The 17,553-nt window shown below is 35.2% G+C and overlaps 1 protein-coding gene across 13 annotated transcripts in view; it reads left to right on the forward strand.

Moving 5' to 3' along the window:
• The window catches only part of KDM4C (lysine demethylase 4C), a 413,529-nt gene that overhangs the window by 84,725 nt on the left and 311,251 nt on the right, over positions 1-17,553 (forward strand). For all 13 annotated transcript variants that reach the window (XR_013387737.1, XR_013387736.1, XM_077911914.1 and 10 more), the window contains 3 exons: positions 191-240; positions 12,443-12,546; positions 16,524-16,661. Coding sequence is in view for 11 of the 13 variants with exons in the window: in XM_077911914.1 (XP_077768040.1) it covers positions 191-240; positions 12,443-12,546; positions 16,524-16,661 (292 nt within the window). In the remaining 2 variants the exon portion in view is untranslated. The remainder of the gene's footprint in view (positions 1-190; positions 241-12,442; positions 12,547-16,523; positions 16,662-17,553) is intronic.

The raw sequence follows: 17,553 nt of genomic DNA on the forward strand, positions 1-17,553 counted from the left end.
TTTCTTTGGTTTAGTGTCCAAGGGATATGACTCTGCTATTGGTTTTCTAATCTCTGTTCATTTCATTTAAGTGGAATTTGATGCCTTTTTTTTTTTTAGCACAACATTATCTCAGGATACTAGTTGAGCAGTTATAAACCTAAAATTTTTATTTATGTTTAAAATTTTATATTTATGTTTACAATTTTAGGTATGCGATACCCCCGGAACATGGAAAACGACTCGAAAGACTAGCTCAAGGTAAACTTGCTTTCTGTGTTTTTCATCTGGGTAGATTCTTTGTTTTTGAGGTATTTTTACTGTAATGTTAGTTAGTTAGTTTTACTCTTTTCAGGTTAATGACTTTTGAATGTTTTTCTAATAGAACAATTAATTTTGGGATCCCTGGGTGGCGCAGTGGTTTGGCGCCTGCCTTTGGCCCAGGGCGTGATCCTGGAGACCCCGGATCGAATCCCACGTCAGGCTCCCGGTGCATGGAGCCTGCTTCTCCCTCTGCCTATGTCTCTGCCTCTCTCTCTCTCTATGTGACTATCATAAATAAATAAAATTAAAAAAAAAAAAAAAAAATTTAAAAAAAAAAAAAAAAAAAAAAAAAAAAAAAAAAAGAACAATTAATTTTTTTTTCACATTACCCTGTGAATATTCTTCCTAGTAAGCTTCATGATTATTTTATTTTGGCTCCTTAATATTTCATCAAGTGATTGTGCTTAACCTATTTTGATTATTTCCAATTTTTCCCTTTTATATAACTTTTGTGTATATATAACTTTTATTTAACATTGTTGGGCTAATATTTTTCTTTCTTTCTTTCTTTTTTTTAAATATTTTATTTACCTATTCATGAGAGACACAGAGAGAGAGAGAGAGAGAGAGAGAGAGAGAGGCAGAGACACAGACAGAGGGAGAAGCAGGCTCCATGCAGGGAGCCCGATGTGGGACTCGATCCCTGGACCCCAGGACCATGCCCTGGGCCAAAGGCAGATGCTCAACCACTGAGCCACCCAGGGATCCCATTTTCCTTTCTTTTAAGTTACACTCGAGATAAATTCCAAAGAGTATTAATGTTGCATCTCAGGGTGCAGGTATTTTATGAATACTTTTCATGCTGTTATATCATTTCACCAAAGGGTTGTGTTAAATCTCCTTCTGACTCCTAGTTTGGCCCCCTGGCCTTGGGATTGCTCTTATGGAAGTATTAAGATGACTGTCCCCAGATAACCAAATAAACGGAGTATATGCTTTCTTAGACTGGTAAATTTAAATATACCTTACTGGAACTTGAATTTTAATTTTTTGTGGTTTTGTCTATCTTCATAAGGGTTAGAATGAAAGACTCTATTAATGGTTTGATTCTGTACCTACTTGTATCTGCAGAAAGTGCCTTCCTCTTTTCTGTCTTTAAGATGCAGAAGACAACCTTGCCATATCTGTTTATGCAAGCCAGAATCCGATTCACCCCTTGCCAATCTCATCTGTTTTGTTAGCCACCCTTACCAGGGAAGTAGTAGGCTGGTAGTGACTTATTTCTAAGGGAAGGTGAAGTTCCATCTGAGTGACAACTAGTGTAAAACCTTCTGCTTTTATCCAGGATCAAATCCTCAAGTGACCATTGTCCTTTTAGTCAGGTGCTGATCTATTTTATTGATGCATTAGGTTTGCCTTTTATTAGGAAAGGATTTTTGTTTCTGTCTTACATATGCTTTCATTTAATAATGAAATGGGGACACTGAAAAACCCCTTTCATTGACTTGACAGTTCTGAACAGAAATTGTTAATGATATCTAAAAGTTACTTTCCCCCAAATTATAGAAGAGTTTAGAAGGAACAGTTACAGTATCACATTTGTCAGAAGCATTATTATAATTTTGGCAGGCTAATGACTATAAAGTCATAGTGTTTTTATAATCTAATACATTGTAATAATAATAGCAATGTAATTGTAATCTTGAACTTCGTTAGGGACCATTTTTATGAATATTAAGGTGGATGAATCCTGGTTCTGAAGAATAGATTAGAACACAGCTGAGAAAATGATTACCATAATCCTTAAATACACAGGCATTGAACTTTATGCTAAATCTATATACTGAACTATCATCTTCTCTGTAATAATTATTCCACCATTTTCTATTTGCCTTACCACCAGAGAACTGGAGCTAATGTAAACTTTATAGTATAGAGCCACACACTAAAATTTCTTTCTTTTTTTTTTAATATTTTGTTTATTTATTCATGAGAGACACACAGAGAGAGGGGCAGAGACACAGGCAGAGGGAGAAGCAGGCTCCATGCAGGGAGCCCGATGCGGGACTCGATCCCAGGACCCTGGGATCATGACCTGAGCTGAAGGCAGACACTCAACCACTGAGCCACCCAGGCGTCCCTACACTAAAATTCCTACTATAAATTGTCTGCGAAAGCTTTGACATAAACTGTCTGAAAATGACAACACTCTAGGAAAATGGGTGCTATTTGTTTAATCAGTAAGTTGATAAACTTGAAGGACGTACAAGAACTTCAAATCAATTGCTCGTTTATTCAAAACTGTTTTGCAGGATTATTTTGAGAAATGACACAGGGAAAAGACCTAAGAGACAGTAGAGGATTCCCATCCTGACTGAGCAGATGCCAGCCAAATTAATTGAATTCTGCTAAATAATTAAAATGATAAAATAATGCAGTAAATGTGATAGAACATTATATGATGTCTAGGTCAAGGCAGCACTTGATACAGAAAATGAAAAGCAGCCTAGGATATTTTCCATTATCTTGTCTGCACATCATAATTATCACACTTGCCTTTTATGCATGAATGCTTTCATCTTTAGTTTCTATTGAAATCTTGATTGACTGTGGCACCTACAAATATTTTATCTAAAAGACATTAGGCTTGCATCTAATAAAGCTAGGAGTTTGATTTTGCCCTTCAGCTGCTTTCTCATTTATATAGGGTTTTTTTTTTCAATATTGTATAGACATAAGTGTAATAAAAAACTCAAGTGAATTGTAGCAATTTTTATACTTGTTATGTTTGCCTATAATGTCATTATATTCTTTCTAATTTTTGGCTTGATACAATTGAATGGAAAGTATAAGGGAGAATAGAGGTATAATATTAAATCATGAATGACAGTTTTGAACATTTTCACTTTTTAGAATGTCTAAAATTCATCTGTTTTAGAAAGAAGACAGTATCTTTGCTGTTCTATTGAGTTAAGCCAAGTATGGATTAAAGTAAATTGGGGAACAACTAAAATTTTTTGCCAAGGACTGTATTCCATTAGTCTTTTATTGTGGATAAAATACCATCCAATATTAAAAAAATTGAAGATGATTTGCTGTGGTCAAAATTTTGGTTACTGGGAAAAGAATATATGTATTAGGGCTTTGTGCAGCTGAGTTTGGAAGTGTGAATAATCATTGAGAATTTTGTTTCAGATGGCAGTAAGGGAAGTGAATTCTTATACTTAGCAAGTATTTTAGTTGTGACTTATTTTAAAACAACATTTCACAAAATCGGAACAGAAGAGTCATGATTATGAAGGATTAATTCAGTTTTTAAAATAGTTTTGGGGTATGTGTATGTGTTTTATGACTAGTAGTCTTTAATTTAAGCCTGTAGAACAGAGATTCTTAGCCTAATTTGCAGAGGTCCCTGTTCCAGGAGGTGGACAAGGGTCTGTGGGTGTCTGTGGACTTCTGAAATTATACTCAAAATTGGTTATAGATGTGGATTTCTGGGAAGCCATCTTCAAATCTCTTCAGGGGTTTGACCTAATAGGGATTGTAAACCTGCTATCAAGAGACTAGAAGAGCAGCAATAAATAACAAGTCATTTTAATTTTATGAACAGATTCTAAATCGACCTGTTCTTATACCTCTGTCTTGGAATTAAGAAAATGTACTTTTATCTGCTCTCCAAATGATAAATACCTTATTCCCTTAAGCATTCATTTAGTTGATGGTCTGAAAATATTATATTAAAATGCCTGGTTTTGAAAGGCTAATAAATAAAAATATCCATGATATAAATAATCAATTTAAGGGGCCCTCTAGGCCATAAAAAGTGAAGAAGTTCAATGATATATTCTCTACCTTCATGTCTAACTCATTCCTTAGGCATGGAGATCAATGTGTGGTGTGTCAGTATGTGTGTTTTTTTTTTTTTTTTGTTATCTTTCTATCTGATGAGTTGCATTAAGAATCGTACAACAATCCCTAAGCTTACTTTCCTCAAAATTTAGTGTCAGATACCACTTTCCATGTTTAAATATATCTGAATATTTTATGTCTGGCTATGTTCCTAGTAGGATTTTAGACACTGGTCAGTAATACATAACATAAACCAAGCTAGTGTAATGTAGGGTGAAAGACAGTTCTGAGAAGTGACAGCAGAGAATGTTAAGAAAGAATTCAGGAAGGGAATATCAGCAAGCAGGGAGGAATTATTATGGAGGGAAATTAGGAGTACTTTGATTCTGCGGGTGGAAACTGAACCAGGAAAATTCTGGTTAGCTTGACCATGACCTGTTTGAGCCCAAAGTATTTGGCTTCGGGAGACTTTGATCTATGCCTGTGTGGTCCATGTGTCATGTCAAGGGGGAAGAAGTGGGCTCTGAGACAAAGTGGTGTTAGGGATGCAGTGAAAAACCATATGTAATGACCCATACACTTGTTAAATTGGGTGGAAATTTTAGCTATAAATGTTCTCCCAGCCAGCTTGAAATGGAAAAATACTTGACCATTACATAGTATACAGTGTTCAGGAGATAAAATAAGGTAGTCGTTTAGGAGAACCACTATCCTTCTCTAGACCACAGTCAGTGTGAATTTCTCCTGGTGCTCCTCTGGAGTGCTCCATGGAGCTCTATTTCTACTAGTAGTGATATTGATGGATCATGGGACACTTAGCAGAGTGAAGTCTGTTTTGATAGCCTATGGGACACTTAGAGTTGAGTGAAACTTGCAGTGTAATAATTTTCTATGCATTCCTGAGTAACTAATTGACCATGAGTGGTAGGATGCACAGAGAGGTCAACTATAACTAACTTAAATCTCTAAAGTTGACATCTTAATTAGGGATGTGGATAAAAATTAGTAGGTTTCTCCCCACATATTGTAGCTTATTGGTTCATTTCATTAATAAGCTTGTTAAGAAATTTCATGTGTAAATTTAATACATCTATCTAGAGGCATTTCCCACAGAAGCAGTCCTACCACATCCTTTTTCCGTGTTCTTTTCCTTACCGTTTGTATGGTTGCTATACATTTTTAAGCCTGTTAGTCATATGAATATTGCAAAAACCAATATAAAAACTGTATCAAGGCATACTAGGGTAAATTTCAATTCTGTTGAAATGAAATTGCCTTAAAATCTATTGCTAATGTGGACATGTATTCTACATGTCTGATTTCTTCATCTTTCCTACTCCTTTCTTTACATCTTTCCTAAGTGACTAATAACTAATTTAAGCTTCTCAAAACTGGTGTTCACAGATCCATAGAAATAATTACTAAACTTTGATATGTAACCTTTTACCAAGGCTGAAACTTTGGAGATTTAATGGCAACAGCATGTGTTTGTCATATGAGATGAGGATTTAAAAGGAATTCCTTAGTGGGCATCTGGGTGGCTCAGTTGGTGAAGGGTCCAACTCTTGATCTCAGCTCAGGTCTTGATCTCAGGGTTGTGAGTGAGTTCAAGCCCTTTGTTGAGCTCCACATTGGGCATGGAGCCTACTTAAAAAAAATTAAAGGAATTCCTTAGTAACAGTTAAGATATTAGAAAATGTAAACCAGTTGATAGTTTGGAGAGATTTTTATCTGAAGGAAAAAACACATTTTTAGAGCATATCTCCTCTACATCTAACATAACAGTTTAAAAACATTTAATGATTATTTTGGGAGGTTAGAATAATTGAGGTATAATATACTTACAGTAAAATCCACCCCTTTTAAATATACAGTTCAGTGAATTTTGACAAAAATGTACAGTGGTGGAACTACCAATCTCATCAAAATATAGAACATTTCCTTGTGAAGAGGTGCTTTTGTTGGTGTTTCTCAGTTACTCCCTCCACATAGCTGTTGGCAACCAGCAATCTAATTTCTATTCCTAGAGTGTCATAAAAATAGGATTTTACAGTATGTAGACTTTTGTGTCCTTTTTACTTATAAGAATGCTTCTTGCTTATGATCACATTTCCATTGGATACAGGACATGCACCTGTATTTAGTGGATGCAACTGGTCCTTGAGAGTGCTTATGGGATTCTATACTTCCCATGCTGCACAGCTCCTAGCACTATTTTGCTAGTCTTAACAAAGGTTATTATGGGGTACTTTTAGGACTTCGGAGCTCTTTTGGGATGTCTGGAGTACATGCTTTTTATCATGCTAGCTTTTCATCCTCTCTCATGTTGTTTGGATTGGAAGACTGGTTCCAAAGATCATCCTTCTTGCTTTACCATTGTATAATATCTTAAAAAACAAACAAAAATACTGTCTTTAGTTTGTTAAGGAATTGGCAGCTTGGCAGTGCCTATCATTGTAGATAGTATAAATGAAGTATAGACTAAAAATTGAGTTACCTAAGCAGCCTATTATAAGTTTTTATTATTGCTTTTCCTTTTTCTTGGATTCTTATTTAGTATATAAACTGTTTTGCTCCTTGGATCCTGTGTAGTATTGCAGTTTGTTCTAATTTTGAGTATTTGTTAAAACAGATCATGTATTTTTATGATTTAACAGTTTAGTAGAAACATAGATTGTTTTTCCAAACTATTCCTTCAGGTTTCCCACTTCCAAATCAGATACCATTTCATTGAGAGTTCATTAATTTACCTGTCACAGAAACCCTAATGTGTTAACTTGTGGGGAAGAGTTGGTATAAAGGGAATTAAGTTGTAAAGTAGTGTCGTTACCAGTATCCATTGCTTGGAGTATGAAAGAAGGGATTAAGTTTGGTCCTTTTTACATTGAGTCCAATTGTAAGTGATAATTTGGAATCCAGGCTGAATTTTGATATTTAATTTTAAAACAATCAAGTTAGAGAACAGATGGAAGAATCTACAGGTGAATACAAGGTTGAAAATAAATCTATAGAGTTTAACTTAAGTTGTGCTTGACTGTTAGAACTACTTTTTGGGGGAGAAGTTTGTTACTTGTGACCGGAACTGTTAGGTTTAGGTCAGAAGGCCCAAGGGAATGAAGCAGTTTTTAAGGCTTGGTGACAGCACCCTAGTCAGCTTTCTGGGTCTCTTGGGATTGTGATACCCCTTCTCAGCTAACAGGCTACAGAGATAGTGGAAAAGGAAGATCCATTGAACTGACATAATGACTGGGGTCAATATGGTGGAAATGAATAACAGGGGTAAAAAGAATCGTTACTATTTACTGAAATTTACTTTGTGTCAAGTATACCAGCAAGGTTTTTTGTTTCTTGTTTTTTGTTTTTAATAGAGGTAAAATTCATATAACATAAAATAAGCTGGCATTTAGTATATTCTTATAGTGCAGTCATCACCTCTATCAAGTTCCAAGAGAATTTCATCACCTTGTATCTGTTCATCAGTCCCTCTCTTTTTCCTCCTACTTCTCCCCAGTCCCTGACAGCTGCTAATGTGCTTTATCTCTAGGTATTTACCTATTCAGGATATTTCAGTATACATGGAGTCATACAATAGGTGACCCACCTTTTGCCTCTGGCTTTTACTTCTCATGTTTTCCATTTTATAATATATATCAGTATTTCATTCTTTTTTATGGCTGAATAATATTTCATTTTGTGGATTATATCACATCTTGTTCATCCATTTATCAGTTGCTGGACATTTAGGTTGCTTCCACCTTTGACTGTGGCTAAGTTTTTTGTACATTATCTTGTTGGATCCCCATAATGATCCAGTAAGGATAGCTACTATGAAACACAGTATGGAGTTTTTTCAAAAAATTAAATAATAACTACTGTATTATCTGACAACTCCTCTTCTGAATGTATACCAAAGGGGAAACTAAATAATTATTTAGAAGAGATATATGCACTCTCATGTTCATTGCAGCATTATTCACAGTAGCCAAGACTTAGAAACAGCTGAAGTGTCCATTGACATTTGAATGGATAAAACAAATGTTTTATATATGAGGACAGTGGAATATTATTCAGCCATAAGAAGCCATAACAACTGTAATGAATCTTGAGTACATTATACTAAGTGAAATGTGTCAGATAGAGAAAGACAAATACTGTGTGATCTCACATGTGGGATCTAAAAAAACTGAATGTACAGATACAGAGAACAAGTTGGTGGTTGCCAGAGTTGGTGGATAAAGGTGGAAAGGAAATGGGTAAAGGCAGTCAAAAGGTACAAACTTACGTTATAAGAAAGTTAAGTTCTGGGGATGTACCGTACAGTATGGTGGCTACAATTAATACTGTATTGTATATGTCAAAGTTGCCAAGGGAGTAGATTTTAAAAGTTCTTATGCACACAAAGAATTTTAACTATGTGAGATGATGGACGTTAAATAAACTTATTATGGTAGTCATTTCATACACAATATGTGCATGAATCAAATTCTTACTCTGTATATCTTAAACTTGTACAATGTTACATGCCAGTTATATCTCAAAAAAGCTGGAAAAAGAGAATCCGTTAAGGAAGATAATTTTAGCAGCTTAACTGTACAGATGAGGAAACTGAGGAGCTGAGAGATCACATGACTAGTCAGAGCTACATAAGTGTTGGAATTGTGTTTGGAATCCATGTCTCAGCAAGGCTCAACAAATTCTTAACTATTATTCTCTCTTGTTTTGCTGGCCATATGGGCAGGGTGAGGGTGGCTTTAAATATTTCAGACAATTAGGTCTTTAGTCTAAAACTTAGCTCTGCTATTTAATACCAATGAAAAGGTGTGTGTTTGTCAAGTATGGTAAAGGAGTGAGGAAAGTTGGTGCTCAAGTAAGCATGTGTGTTAAGCACAGGTTAAGAGAAGATTGAGTAAGATTTATACAGGGTCCCAAAGCATAGTTTATACCTTGTAGTTTGCCTCTCAAATGCTCCTACCAAAGTATCCCTACAGAATATGGGATTGAGGCTGCCTGGGTGACTTAGTCAAGTATCTGCCTTGGGCTCAGGTCATCATCTTGGGTCATGATCATGATCAAGAGAGCAAATATTAGAGTAGGAAAAAACGATTCTGAAAGGTATATTTTAAAGAAGTAACTTGCCGAAATTTTAACACATACTATTTTCTTTTCTTTTGTTGGTGACTCTGATTGTCTTAAGTTGAATTTTTACTTAAATATTATCTTTTCTATTAGAGTTACTTTTGCTGTTTTTTATGCAAGTGACTCCAAAATTGATTTTTTACTTATTATGAAAGACACTAACATTTCTTCAGTCAGTATAGTTCTGAGTTTTAAAAAATATTTTGTATCTAATAGTATTCTGGATACATTGGGTTGCTTATATGTTGAATAAAATACTTTTCATAGATGGTGGAGTGAGGGTGAATATGAGCCATGTATTCCTGCAGATATTTTGAGGTAAAATTCATTTTGAGACACATGCTTTGAACAGAATTTGTGCTGTTTATGAGGTGTTTTCCAGCAATGTAAAATACAATTCTGATAGCCTATTGTAAATATAAATTCTAAACCAAAGTTTTTCTTTTTTTTTTAATTTTTATTTATTTATGATAGTCACAAAGAGAGAGAGAGAGAGGCAGAGACATAGGCAGAGGGAGAAGCAGGCTCCATGCACTGGGAGCCCGACGTGGGATTCGATCCCGGGTCTCCAGGATCGCGCCCTGGGCCAAAGGCAGGCGCCAAACCGCTGCGCCACCCAGGGATCCCTAAACCGAAGTTTTTAATAGATTGCAAATTATCTTCCTTCAGTGGTTTTCCAATTTAAATTAACTTATGACCAGTCACCGTATTGTTCAGGTCCTGATTACAAATCCACATCAAAAGAAAATTAAATAGATGCCTCTTTCTTCATGGATTTTAATTTAAAACTCAATTCATTTAGGATGCACAGAGTTACAGATTTGAAAAGTTTGATAAATCCACTTGAATTGTAATATTAAAATGTTTCCATGGATTGTGTGTTTGTGGACCACCCTACTGTGCTTTAGTCTCCATGGTGGAAGACTCAGGACATCTTACTGTGTAGATATGGCTATTACATTAGTGTGATATTTTTTCTCCATTCACTAAAATCTGCATTTAAAAAAATAGGGTTACTTATTTGGTATAATGTTTTATTTTCTGTTAATGTATAATATAAATGTTAACCATATACAGAGGGCTGCATCAAATGACCACTTAGGGCAAACTGATTCCTTTTATTCCCATTGGTATTGTAAGGATGAGAGGGGATGGGAGGGCCAGAGGAAGAGGGAGAGAGAGAATCTTAAGCAGGTTCTATGCCCAGCACAGAGCCCATTTTCACAACCCTAAGATCACGACCTGACTGAAATTGAGAGTTAGACACTTAACCGTTTGAGCCACCGAGGCGCCCCTGGAATGATAGTATTTCTGTTGTTTCCTTTAGCATGTACTTTTAAAATTTCCAGCTATTTAGAAAAATCAGATGCAGATGCTTAAGCAGAACATACCTTTTTTTTTTTTTTTTTTTTTTTTTTTTTTTTGCGGATGGTTTCTTATACCCTAATGGTTCTTTCCTGGCTGGTTGATTTGTTCTCTTCTGATGATCACATACTCCAATAAAATCTTGTTAACTTTAAAAATATTCTTGTGAAACACTTTTTTGAGGTTAAAATGGTTCATGGTTAGTTAATGAGTACTGGTAATCCTTTTGTCAGATTGGTCACCTGCTTGAGCTATTTGGAGGTAGTGAGCTACAGAGTTAGATAAGTAACATTTCCATTGGCTTTCTCTTCATTTTAAATAGTATCTCTGCTTCTTCCTGCTTTATTTATGTGTATCCCATTGTTTTGCTGGTGAGCTCTGTTTTCCTCCTGGATTCTCTTTCTAGGATTTTCCTCTTTTACATCTCTCTCTCTTTAAAAAAAAAAAAAAAAAAAAAAGATTTTGTTTATTTATTCATGAGAGACACACACACAGAGAGGCAGAGACACAGGTAGAGGGAGAAGCAGGCTCCATGCAGGGAGCCCGATGTGGGATTCAATCCCAAGACCCCAGGATCATGTCCTGAGCCAAAGGCAGATGCTCAACCACTGAGCCATCCAGGTGTCCCTTCCATGTGTCGCTTTCCTTTCTTGCTTTCTCTCTTGCTTTGGCATCCTACTGTTTGTCTCTGAGTGAATAAGGTGAATAGCAGGGCATCATGTATGTTCATTTTCCTGTAGCCTCCATAGCTGAATTAATGAGTCCCCCAGCCCAGACAAAACTGCAGGGATGAAGTCAGTGGTGGAGAAAAACGACTGTGTTTTGGTCCATGATATGTACTGTTGAGTGAAAGGGTTGCTGCATGTTAAGCTTCCTCATTTAAAGGACTCCTTAAAACACTGCTCCTACACAGACTGGTGGGACAGGTTTCCAAGCATTTGACCTGAGCTGGCCAGGAATTTGGTTCAGGAAATTGGTAGCAGTTAACCTATTTTTTTTAAAGTTTTTATTTAAATTTCAGTTAACATACAGTGTAATATTAGTTTCAGGTGTACAGTATAGTGATCCAGCACGTCCACCAGTGCTCATCACAACAAATGTACTCCTTAGTCCCCATCACCTATTTCACCCATCCCCCTTACCCATCTCCCCTTTGGTAACCATTAGTTTGTTTTCTGTAGTTAAGAGTCTGTTCTTGGTTTGTCTCTCCCCACCCCCTTTTGCTTGCTTGTTTTGTTTGTTAAATTCCATATATGAGTGAAATATACCCAAAGAATACAAAAATGCTAATTCAAAGGGATACATGCACCCCTATGTTTATAGCAGCATTATCTACAGTAGCAATTAACTGTATTAAATTGATCAGAAAGAAACATATAAAGGTGGGAAACTGCTATATTTTTTTCTCTTTGCCAGGCTTTGGGACAAGTACATCTGGAATGATCACTTTTAGGAATCTTTTTAAAATGAGGAATTTCTTTATTCAAAAGTTTATTTACCTTTCCTAACCATCTTTATTATTTTATCCATTTATCAGATATTAGGCAGATTTAATTAAAATTTATTAGTTGAAATTCGTAAGGCTTAGTAATTTTATATATCACGAAAACAATTCTTGGTAGCTCTTTTTTATAATAAAGGTTGGCCTTTAGTGATATAAATATGTATCCCATAGCTTTTAAGAATTCTGACTCTAATTTTCAGTACCAGGTTTTTTTTTAATGTTGGAGTTGGTCTATATTTGCATAAAACTGTCGTTCTGTGAGAATATTAGAATATAAGCTTTAAAACTATCTGAAATTTTATCATAATTGGCACATTACTACTTATATTTATTGTTTCCATTTAGGTTTTTTCCCAAGCAGTTCTCAAGGGTGTGATGCATTTCTTCGCCACAAGATGACACTAATATCTCCCTCAGTATTGAAGAAGTATGGTATTCCCTTTGACAAGGTATATTAGTGTTATTCTTTAACATTCATTTTGTGTGTGTAGTATTTATATGTAAGACAAATTGTAAGACAAATTTAACACAAGCCAATATATCCTTGACTTCAAGTAGGATTTTTAGGATGTGGGAAGAAAAATTCAGATTCATGTTTTATAATGTAACAAGTAATAAAATTACTTTTATTTCAGGAAACATTTACTATAATTTTATGCTGGTTATAGTTCACTTGTAACAGTCCTAAGAGAAAAATGCAGGACACTCAACAAACTAAGATGTAGCACATCTACATTGAAGTCTTTTATATGAACAGTGTAATTTATGTATATGATCTCTTTTTTAAAAGAATTCAGAACAGGGATGCCTGGGTGGCTCAGTCGGTTAAGTGTTTGGCTTTGGCTCACTCATGTCATGATTTTAGGGTCCTGGGATTGAGTCCCTCAGTGGGCTCTGTGCTCAGTGGGGAGTCTCCTTGTCCTTCCGCCCCTCCCTGCACATGTAATACTCTCAAATAAAATAAATCTTTAAAAAAAAAAAAAAGAACTCAGAACAATTATCATTAGTTTGGTGTTTTAGAGTCAATGATTATGATGGCAGAATGTTGCTTCTAAACACATTTAGACATAATACAATTGAGATTTCATTATGGATAAAATTGCCTGATGATTTAATAATCAGATATTGCTGCTTTGGAATATTTCTGAAGATTAAGTTCTGTAAGATTCAGTACATAACAAGTTCCTCTTTCTTTGTGCTCATGGGTGGTTATTGGGTCAGAATTATTATGGAGCATGAGAACTTTTATGTGAAGATGCTAAAATGAAGAAAAGCTTTTGACCAGATAAATAAAAGCTCTCTCTTAAAGGAGGATTTAGTAATTAGCTACTTGTAGAAACATTGAAAAATAGCTGTACTCTCTTCCTTTCTTTTTTTCTCATTTTTAATTTGACTTTCTTCCCATAATCTTGTGCTGTTTTTCACCTCAGAAGTTTTTCACCTGTGACTAAATTTTTACCTCTTCTTAATCTCAGTCCCTTAAAGTACATCCCATCTCCCACCCCCAACTTTGTTCAAAGTGGAATTTTTGCAAAGACCAAGAGTCATTCTCTAACTTCGGGTAATCCCTGCTCACTCACAAACTGTCTTTGCTGTATTCATGCATGAGATGAGACATATTTGTCTTGTGTGACAGGGATGCTCTTACCACTGTTTTACTCACATAGTCTTAGCTACCACAAAAAGTGTGCCTTTGAGACATGTACTGTGGGAGATGTGCTTGTATATGGAGAGAAGCTGATGGTGAACTGTAGCATATCACAGGTACAGAGGTAAGGAGCTGTGTGCCCTAGATGAACCACTGCCACTGTGGGGCGCTCTCTTACTTGCTGATACCTCTGGGAACTGGACTTTTAAGTCTCAGACACATCATTAGTGAGTGTTTCTTTTACTTCTAGGTGTTAGCTTGATTAGACACTTTAAGTTGGAATTTTAGAAAGGAGAGGAGAATGAGTGGACTAGAGTCTCCCACGGACAGGAAATCCTTTATGATTTCAAGGCTGGTGATAGATATTGATCAAGCTGGTCTTTGGGAGAGGGGATAATGTGATATAGCATATGGTGGGATTGTTTCATTTCCCCAGGTTGGAGGCCTTTGGAGCTTGTACCTCCTTTCCAATCTTTGGGGAGAAGGAAGCAGGTGCCTTCCATCCCATTCTGGGCTGTGGCTTCTCCATACTGCTTGGTAAATCACCAGATGTACGAGGCTTTCCTTTGGTCTCTTGAGGATGAGACATTTCATGGCTTCTGAAGATGCCAATGCCTTACCATCTGATTGGCCATTGCAGTTTTTCTTTTCTTTTTCTTTCTTTCTTTCTTTCTTTCTTTCTTTCTTTCTTTCTTTCTTTCTTTCTTTCTTTCTTTCTTTCTTTCTTTTCTTTCTTTTCTTTCTTTCTTTCTTTCTTTCTTTCTTTCTTTTTTTCCTTTCTTTTTCTTTCTTTCTATTTTATTTTATTTTATTTTATTTTATATTTTTTATTTTTTGGCAATTGCAGTTTTTCATGTGAAATATTGCCACTTCCTCTTCCATGTTGATGAAGGATGTGTGATAACTCTGTGCTCCTCAAGAAGCTTATTGTCTGATGATGATAATGTACCATGGGAGAGAGTAGCATAGACTTCCAAATTAAACTTACATGTTCATTCCTGATTCTGTCATTTAGACAAATTATGTAATTTTTCTGAGCTTCCATTTCTTTAGCTGGAAAATGATGATAATAATAGTACTTAATAGGGCTAATTATGAGGATGAAAAAAGATGATCTGTAGAGGGCTTTATAGAACACATTCTTTCTCTTCAGTTTGACCCTCTTTTAGGCAATCATTTCACAGTTGGAGTAACATTATTTTCCTCCTCCTTTCAATGTATTTTCATATAATTGTGTGTATATATGTGTGTGTGTATATGAAAAAGTATGTTTAATTGATAATGTCTGCTTTTAATTATGTGTACTTTCCTTTTCAACTTCTTTTATGACATGGAATTGTGATTATTTGGTCTTATAATAAAAGGGACTTGTTCTTTTCTGTTACTGTGCTTTCTTATCAATGTGTTACACAGAAGTAGTATAACCAACCTTATATTTTGGCTAACTGGGATGGACTGTTTCTAGAAGTTACATGGAAACAAAACTTAGAGTCCTTTTCAATGGGAACAGGTGCTCTTTTTCAACATGGTAAGAGCAGGATTTTTTAGGCAGAGTAGAGAAGGATTGTGGATCGGATTCAATAGAGCAGTGAAGATATTTTCCTTACCTCATGGCAGCAGCCCTAGTTTCTTCACCTGTCTGTGTAGGGTTAGAAACAGTTGACCAGGTGAGTTTTATCACATAGTACAGGGAAGTGTGGCTCAGAATGATGGAATTGGAACGATGTTGGACATTGATGAGCCATTCTTTGTGGGCCAGGTGGCAGTGGAGTTGCTGCCAGGTGTTCAGTAGAACACCTCCTGGGCTGGGGGAGAGGGTGATGAGATAAATTTCAGACATGTTGTGAAAGAAAATACGTCCATACACAACATTTTAGCATACCTAAAATGGCAACTGAATTGCATTTAGTACCTCTGTCTTTACACAGTATGTCTCCTGTATATTTATATACCCATGCCCAGCCACATACTCATTTCTCAGCATTTCAGGACTGAAATGAACCATACATAATAAATTTGATAATCTATTGTAGAAGAGGTAAATTAAAAACACAGAAAAATTTTGCTGTATTATTTTTTTATAGCTCCAGGTGTATTTTGTGTGTTTTGGTGATTATAAAAAGCTAAATGTCTTTAACCTAAAAAATAGGAATGGGATAAATATATTTTTCATGTTTGCTTTTAAATTCTAGCTGATATACCCCAGTTAGTTTAATTATATGCACTCACACATACCTATTTGAATAATTCTTTGATAGAAATTTTACTATTAAATGGAATAGATTTAATTGTTTTCTGAATATTATGAAAGAATAATTTGGTGAATACTACCAATTCTTTAGCAGTGGAATTCATAGTAAAGCCTATTGAGCATGTATTATTGGGGTTTTTATAGCTCTAGCTTTGAAAACATCAGTCAAAATAGGTCCTATTATAGGCCCTATTATATAACTCCAATAATCTGAATTTTTAAAATATTAAATATGTACATTGCTAACATGAACAAATTTTCTTAGATAAAGATACTTTTGAATAAAATATAGCATCTTTGATTATGGATTGAATGATTGAACATTGCCAAAGGGTCACACCCTATTTAGAAAAGTCTTTAAAGTTTCCTGAAGAACTATTAATGGATTGGGTAAAGATCTGGGCTACTTCTTTTCTATTAGATAGCTCTGCTAGCATGGCATTTTTTTGGTAGGAAATATATTTTAATTTATTTGCAATTTGGAAAGTCTTATAATTGGAAAATATTATATGTTTTCTACCCTACAGATCACTCAGGAGGCTGGAGAATTTATGATCACTTTTCCATATGGCTACCATGCTGGTTTTAATCATGGTTTCAACTGTGCAGAATCTACAAATTTTGCTACAGTCAGATGGATTGACTATGGGAAAGTTGCTAAATTGGTAAGTTATGCCTTAAGAATAAAGCATAAATTAAATGTGTATTCTGGTTATTGTTGTAGAAAATCTAAGATCACATGTAACACTTTTTCTCTCATTGATATTGTGTGCTTCTCACCTCAATAATTTGACTAGATATATTTATTTTACATTACCTATATTATCATTTGTAGTTATAGTTTTCTGTTTTGAGATTAATGTGGAACAGAGGTAATTTTCTACAACTGATGTTTGCTTGCTTTCTTACAGCCACCATTTCTTTTTTTGTGATATTTTCTAGTGGCTCCCTGTGGCTCCATGTTAGGTAGACTTGGCTCTCTCCATATTGAGTTTAGTCTATGGCTTAGAAAACAACAATGAAAGTGTATGTTAAAACTCTAGTAAGAGATGGAGGGATGAAGTAGGAAGATTAAAACTGCCCTTAGTGCAAAAATGAGTTTCTTGAAAGTAATGTAGAACATACTTTAACAAGAAATACATCTTTATGTTAAATTTGGTATAAAATTTTGCATCTCCTGCTCAGTATATTTAATTTAGTTCACGTACTGTACATTTTCATTCAAAAGCTACAACTTATATTAAATTTAATCAGCCCTCCCCTGCAGTGTTAAATAGAGGACATCTTTAAAGAGGTGGTAGCTTCCATTAGGTTGCTTTCTTTTCTGTGGCTTTGAAGGCAGAAGTACAGGCTGGCAGAGGGCTACTTCTAAGTGAAACTAGGTTTTACAGAGTATGTAAAATTGACACAGATTTAGTGGAAAATGACACATACAATTTATGTGGCTGTATCTTGGCCACTGCATGGTATAGTGAGTATTATTCACTCTACATTGATAAAACTTGCATGTGGAACTATTGGGTGAACTTGGATAGAAATATATTCAGGAAAGAGAAC

This window comes from Canis aureus, chromosome 10 (assembly GCF_053574225.1).
Source record: "Canis aureus isolate CA01 chromosome 10, VMU_Caureus_v.1.0, whole genome shotgun sequence".
NCBI lineage: Eukaryota > Metazoa > Chordata > Mammalia > Carnivora > Canidae > Canis > Canis aureus.